The 7239-nt window shown below is 55.3% G+C and overlaps 1 protein-coding gene across 1 annotated transcript in view; it reads right to left on the reverse strand.

Annotated features, from left to right (window-relative positions):
- ZFR2 (zinc finger RNA binding protein 2) overlaps nucleotides 1-7239 on the reverse strand; it is a 33606-nt gene that overhangs the window by 3471 nt on the left and 22896 nt on the right. The window contains 5 exon segments of the mRNA XM_011943604.1: nucleotides 11-18; nucleotides 743-783; nucleotides 889-1007; nucleotides 1423-1517; nucleotides 5361-5533. Of these exon segments, the coding sequence (XP_011798994.1) occupies nucleotides 11-18; nucleotides 743-783; nucleotides 889-1007; nucleotides 1423-1517; nucleotides 5361-5533 (436 nt within the window).

Here is a 7239-nt window from a genome sequence, read left to right on the forward strand (position 1 = left end):
TCCCAGCTACTCGGGAGGCTGAGGCAGGAGAATGGCATGAACCCGGGAGGCGGAGCTTGCAGTGAGCTGAGATCACGCCACTGCACTCCAGCCCGGGTGACAGAGTGAGACTCTGTCTCAAAAAAAATGACTAAAAAAAAAAAGTAAAAAAGAAACTTAATCTCTACCAAAACAAACAGCCTCTGTACCACGCTGCATTCTGGACTCTGGGCAGTGTGTGGGTGTGGATGAAGGACACGGGCCCGGTGGCGGGGACCACAGGCAAGTCACCACTCCAGCACGGGATGGGGGGACACCACTGCAGGGTGGGATGGGGGACGCCCGCAGGGCAGGGGAGGAGGCTGGGTGTGGATGGCTGGCTTGTGGCTGGTGGAGAAGGTCTGGGGACTGGATGGGTTCCTGGGGTCTCTGTGGGGGGCATGGGCTTGGGGCCTGCTCCATGAACCTTGTGTGTGGGGGGTTCTGCTGCTTCTTCTCCCTCCTCTTTCTACCAGGATAGGCGGGGGGTGGTGTTAGAGCCACAGGGGGTCTCCTCGCCAAAGCAGGTGGGTCTGGGCTGGGTCACCCAGAGGCCGGTGTGCAGCCAGGACGGGGAGTCCGGCTTCCGCCCCTCTGCCTGGGCCCCTCTGCCCTGGTGCCACGAAGTCGGGCAGACACCGCACATTTCCCTGGCCGGTCCTGCATTTTCATGCGAGGTTCTGGGTTTTGAATAATGGTAGTCAAATGAGGCTGTGGAGAGGGCCGTCTCCCCCGCCCAGGGGACCTCAGGGACTCCCACGGCCTCTCTTGAGTACTATGTGTCCCGCTGGCTCCTTCACAGGAAAGGGTTTGTCTCTCGACCTGGGCCTGTCGGGGCCATGGAGCCCCTTGGGGGTCCCAGTGCAGGGCTGGGCCACCAGGCACTGCCTTACCCAGGCTGGCAGGGCTGCCCAGGTGGGCACACGCCGGCAGAGGTCCCTCAGGACCCTGATGACGATCACGCATGGCTGCAGGCTGCTGGCTCGAGCCTTCGGGGGAGAAGCACACGGTTCACTTTCAGGGGCTCACACGGCCACATGGTGTGGCGTCATGAGCATGAACGCCGGGGAGGACAATGGGGAGCCTTGGCGGCCTCGAAGATGGCAGGTGGAAGCAGAGTCCACTTCTAGACGAGTCTGGTGCCACCAGGCCGTTGAGTGGCCACGGGATGGCAGCGTCCCCACCCACAGGACAGCACCCACTCCTTTCACGTTTCCTGACCCCATCAGCCAGGAGCCAGCGCTGGTTGTCAAGTCAGTGCTCAGCCAGGAAGCTGATGGCGGGCGTCCTGGTCTGCGCTGGGAGCCCATGAGGCTGAGGCGGCCGCGCCGGGTCAGGCTGGTGCCTCTGAGACACGTTCCTCAAAGTCACCCCTCTCCCCCTGCTCCACCCCTGCCCCCTGACCTGAAACCACCGGGCATGACGGAGGGCGGCCAGGGACTCGAGGCACTTCTCGGAGCTCAGGACATCACCTGGGTCAGCCTGAGGCTTCTCCACGCCTTCTAGAAGAAAAACCTCAAGGTGTGCGGGGAAGGCACCTTATCCCGCTCTGCTGCCGACAGGGTGAGGGGCTCAGGTTGGGCCCCTCAATCCTTTCTTTTTGAGACACAGTTTCACTCTGTCACCCAGGCTGGAGTGCAGTGGCACGATCTTGGCTCACTCCAACCTCCATTTCCTGGGTTCAAGTGATTCTCCTGCCTCAGCCTCCGAAGTAGCTGAGATTACAGGTGCCCACCACCACATCTGGCTAATTGTTGTATTTTTAGTAGAAACGGGGTTTCACCATGTTGGCCAGGCTGGTCTTGAACTCTTGACCTCAGGTGATCCTCCCACCTCGGCCTTCCAGAGTGCTGGGATTACAGGCGTGGGCCACCGCGCCCGGTCTCAATCCTTTAGGCCTCGTTTTATCCACCGGGGGAATGAGGGTTCCTCCCAGATTGTCCTGCTAAGACACAGCGAGGACCAGACAAACCGTTCCTGGAAAAACCTCATCTTCTGGGAAGTTCTGAGCTTACCTACTGCTACTGAGGGATTTCAGCCCTGACGTTCTCGGTTAGCCGATGAGGGTGAAGATGGGAAACTCTGAATTAAGCCAGATTTCTAGAAACTTCCACATGCATCATGAAAAGGGAGAAAGTGGGTCCGATTTCAACACGTCCTGTTGTTGACGACAACGGCCCCAGAGTCTGGGAGAGATGTGGGTCCCTTTTCCCTCCCGGGTTATTATTTTCCTTCAAGAATATTTTTCTCGGTTGGGCGTGGTGGCTGACACCTGTAATCCCAGCACTTTGGGAGGCCAAGGTGGGCGGATCATGAGGTCAGGAGTTCAAGACCAGCTTGGTCAACATGTCGAAACCCTGTCTCTACTAAAAATACAAAGATTAGGTGGGCATGGTGGTGCACGCCTGTAATCCCAGCTACTCGGGAGGCTGAGGCAGGCGAATAGCTTGGACTCGGGAGGTGGAAGTTGCAGTGAGCCAATATCATGCCACTGCACTCCAGCCTGTGCGACAGAGTGAGACTGTATCTCAAAAAAAAGAATATTTTTCTCAATTGGAAAATAGTGGCTCATTCCTGGAATCCCAGCACTTTGGGAGGCTGAGGCAAGAGGATTGTTTGAGCCCAGGAGTTTGAGATCAGCCTGGGCAACATGGCGAGATCCTGTCTCTACAAAAAATAAAATTCAGCCGGGCATGATGGCACACACCTGTGGTCCCAGCCACTGGGGAGCCTGAGGCGGGAGGACTGCTGGAGCCCGGGAGGTCGAGGCTGCAGTGAGCTATGACTGCACCACTGCGTTCCAGCCTGGACCACAGTGACACAACGTCTCTTAAAAACCAAAAACCAAAACAGGATATTTTTCTTATTTCATTACATACAACACTGTGGGAGGCCCTGGTTCATTTAGGTCAGAGGATGGTGCTCAGGTTTCCCACTGGTTCACAACCATCCCGCTGATCTGTCAGGGAAATTACTCTTTTGGGGCCGAGAGGGAAATGGCAGAGGTGTATATGAGGAACGGTTTTGTTGGTCTTTTTTTGACGGAGTCTTGCTCTGTCTCCCAGGCTGGAGTGCAGTGGCGCCATCTAGGCTCACTGCAAGCTCCGCCTCCCGGGTTCACACCATTCTCCTGCCTCAGCCTCCCGAGGAGCTGGGACTTCAGGCACCCGCCACCACACCTGGCTAATTTTTAAAAAAATTATTTTTGTATTTTTAGTAGAGACGGGGTTTCACCGTGTTAGCCAGGATGGTCTCCATCTCCTGACCTTGTGATCTGCCCGCCTCGGCCTCCCAAAGCGCTGGGATTAGAGGCGTGAGCTGCCGTACCCTGTATTTAGAGACAGGGTCTTGCTCTGTGGCCCAGGCTGGAGTGCAGTGGTGCCACTGTAGCTCACTGCAGCCTCGAACTCCTGGGCTCACGTGATCCTCCTGCCTCAGCCTCCTGAGTAGCTGGGACTGCAGACGAGCACCAACCACCACATTCAGCTAATATTTATTTGTTGTTTGTTTCGAGATGGAGTCTCACTCTGTCACCCAGGCTGGAGTGCAGGGGCACAATCTTGGCTCACGGCAATCTCCACCTCTCGGGTTCAAGCAATTCTCCTGCCCCAGCCTCCTGAGTAGCTGGGACTACAGGCATGCGCTACCATGCCCAGCTAATTTTTGTATTTTTAGTAGAGACAGGGTTTTACCATGTTGGGCAGGCTGGTCTCGAACCCCTGACCTCAGGTGATCTGCCAACGTCGGCCTCCCAAAGTGCTGGGATTACTGGCCAAATTTTTTTTTTTTTTAGAGATGGGGTCTCACTACATTGCCCAGGCTGGTCTCAAATTTCTGGGCTCAAGCGATCCTCCCACTTCGACCTCCAAAAGTGCTGGGATTAGAGAGGTGGGCCGCTGTGCCCGACCTAGAAAGGGAGTTTTAGAAGCTCACCTCCCCACCACGCTGGGCCTGGGGAGGGGAAGCAGGGGCAGGAAAAGGCCAACAGGAAGTGCAGTTTCCTGGGGGGTGGCTCACGGGTCTTCAGTCGCTGATCAGTCCTCACAGGATTTCCGCTCACTTAATCACCCACCCAAGCCAGGAAAGAGCCACTGTCTAGTGGCCGCCAACCCTTAACCCGCCCCCACCACGGCACCACTCCCCAGCCTCCTCCGCATTTGTGTCAGAGCCTTCAGTTAGCGCTGAAAGCCACTCTCTTCCCCACACTGTACTTATCTTTTAGATGACTATTTGTGAGGACCGATCGTGGCTTTCCATTTAATGATTCAAAGGCTCTTCTTAAAAAAAAAAAAAAAAAAAAAAAACTGAAGCTTTAAAAAACAAATTGGGCCAGGCATGGTGGCTCACGCCTGTAATCCCAGCACTTTGGGAGGCTGAGGTGGGCAGATCACCTGAGGTCAGCAGTTTGAGACCAGCCTGGCCAACCTGGTGAAACCCCCGTCTCTACTAAAAATACAAAAAAATGAACTGGGTGTGGTGGCGCACACCAGTAGTCCTAGCTACTCGGGGGCTGAGGCAGGAGAATCGCTGGAACCCAGGTGGTGGAGGTTGCGGTGAGCCGACATCGCGCCACTGCACTCCAGCCTGGGCGACAGAGCGAGACTCTGTTTCAAAAAACAAACCAACAAAAAATACCAAATGGATAGAAAGAGAAACCTCCGTGGGTCATGGCCCTCAGTTATGACCAAAAAAGATTATAAAGGGGGTGAAAGATGACAGGAGTTTGGAAAACGGCCCTAGAGACTGTTCTGGAAGGTTCCACAGCTGGCTGAGACTTCGGGAGCACAGACGTGCAGTGTGTTACCGATGGCTGCCTCCGCTGTGGCTGCCGGCCAAGACCCTCGCTGCCCCCAGCCTGGCCCAGCCCCTCACCCACCCTCCCAGGCCTGGCAAGTCTGGCTTTAAGCCCCCAGGTTCCTAATCAGTGGTGTTGGGACCGCCACGACTGATGGACAGAGTCAAACTGAGCTTCTGCCGTGACGCGGGGGAAATGGCTCAGACCTGTCCACTGCCGCTGGGGCTGGTGTCGCCAGGGCCGGAGAAGCAGGTGCCAGCCCTGGGTCAGGGCAAGGGAGGCAACACGGTGTCACTCGCCCGAGCACGGCCCCTGCAGCCAGGCTCTGAGCCCATCTGACGCTGTCACCGACTCTCCTCCTCTGCTGCCCAGAGACCCAGCTCTTGTGTGACCCATGGAATCCTCGGGGGGACACCAGTGCTGGAGTGTGGCTGCTGTGGCATTTCCTGCTCAGGGCAGAGGCGGACACTGCCCCAGGCCTGGATGTGGGGAGCGCCCTCGGGAAGCGTGCGGGGGACGGTGGTTGGAAGGAAGGGCTGGGCCGCACCTGGGTCTGTGGAGGGGTCCTCCCGCATCAGGGGTGAGGTGACGGATACGGTGACCTGCATCCTGGGCTCCAGGCAGGAGGAGATGACAATGTTGGCTTCAGGGTCAGAGGAGACCTCATACTCATCCTCGGTCACCATCTGGGAGGGATAAATACAACACAAGGCCACCTTACTGCAGCCCACATTCATGTGTAAATCAGCCAGGACGTGGTTGGTGTGTGTACGTTAATCCTGTCGGGCCTCCCACACTTGCTGCCTGGGTGCCAGGCCCTGTACCCCGTGTCTGAAACCTCCAAGTGACCAAGACACAGCCGCAGCCCTCCAGGAGCACACACATGTAGAGATATATACAGACAACAGACCCTGTATATAAGGAGCCTCCATATGTAAAGAACACCTATAATTCTATAACAAGAAGATCAGCAATCCAATAAAAAAATTGGTGAGTGAAGTAACAGATACTTGGCAGAAAAAGAAACACAAATGGCCCTTTTTACACAATGACACACATTACCCCATAGTCAGGGAGGAGTAAATTAAAACTGTAATGAGATGCCACCATCTTCTGTCAGAAGGACATAGTTCAAGAGGTCTGTGTCACAGTCTGCTCTTCCTGTCCATGGTCATCATCCTCCATGCGGCCTGTGCTCACACCTGAGCCTGGCCTCCCACCTGAAGCCCACCTCTCTCCCCTCTCTCCCTGATCTTCCATCCCTTCCCTTCTCAGGGCCTCCCTGCTGCAAGTCAGCCCCCAGGGGGCTCTGTTGACATTACTGGGGTGGATGCTGCCAGCTTCCCCACAGCCTTAGCCATTCTCATGGGACTCAGTTATTGTCTTTGCCACCGGGCTGCAAGTTTTCCAGAAAGCAGGGGCTGTATCTGTCATGTTGTAGCCACTGACATGTTGTAGGTGTGCAGGAAATGTGAGATGCCATCATTGAAGTCAGAGCATGTCACTCCCCTGCTCAAAACCCTCCAGCCTCCCCACTTCCCTGAGAATGCAATCCTAGCTCCTGGTATGGCCTTCAGGCCCAGCTTGATCCAGGCGCCCCCTCATTCCCTCATGTCCACCCCTCCTTGCTCTGGGCCTCCTGCTTTTGGCCTCTGCAGGTCCTGGTCCTTCTATGGGGAACACTGTCTCCCCGATCAGGCGCTGCCCATCCCCTGGGCATCCAGTGTCCACTGGAAAAGTCAAAGGAGTAAGGCTGAGTTTTCTCAGGGATGGTGACAGACGCTCAGGAAGAAGTAACGACTCTGGGGACCAATTTTTCATTTTTCTTTCTTTTTTTTTTTGAGACAGAGTCTTACTCTGTGGCCCAGACTGGAGTCCAGTGGCACGATCTCTGCTCACTGCAACCTCTGCCTCCAGGGCTCAAATGGTTCCCTTGCCTCGGCCTCCTGAGTAGCTGGGATTACAGGCGCCCACCACCACACCCGGCTAATTTTTGTATTTTCAGTAGAGACAGAGTTTTACTATGATGGCCAGGTTGGTCTCGAACTCCTGACCTCAGGTGATCCAACCACCTCAGCCTCCCAAAGTGTTGGAATTACAGGCATGAACCACCATTCCCAGCCCGATTTTTCTTTTTAAACCTAAGATGATCAATTTAAATCCTCCAGTGTAAGAAGAGTATATGAAAATTCTCTAGAGGAAAAAATTCAGTTGACATCTCACAGCCCTAAAATTGAAATTGGGTTTTTGCCTTTTCTTACGGCTTCCTAGTCATCATCGCTGCAAATGTTTTCTGCGCAGCTTTCACCGTCATTTACTTTTTTTTTTGAGACGGAGTCTCACTCTGTCACCCAGGCTGGAGTGCAGTGGCTGGATCTCAGCTCACTGCAAGCTCCGCCTCCCGGGTTCACGCCATTTTCCTGCCT

Source organism: Colobus angolensis, unplaced genomic scaffold (genome assembly GCF_000951035.1).
Source record: "Colobus angolensis palliatus isolate OR3802 unplaced genomic scaffold, Cang.pa_1.0 Scaffold22, whole genome shotgun sequence".
Lineage (NCBI taxonomy): Eukaryota > Metazoa > Chordata > Mammalia > Primates > Cercopithecidae > Colobus > Colobus angolensis.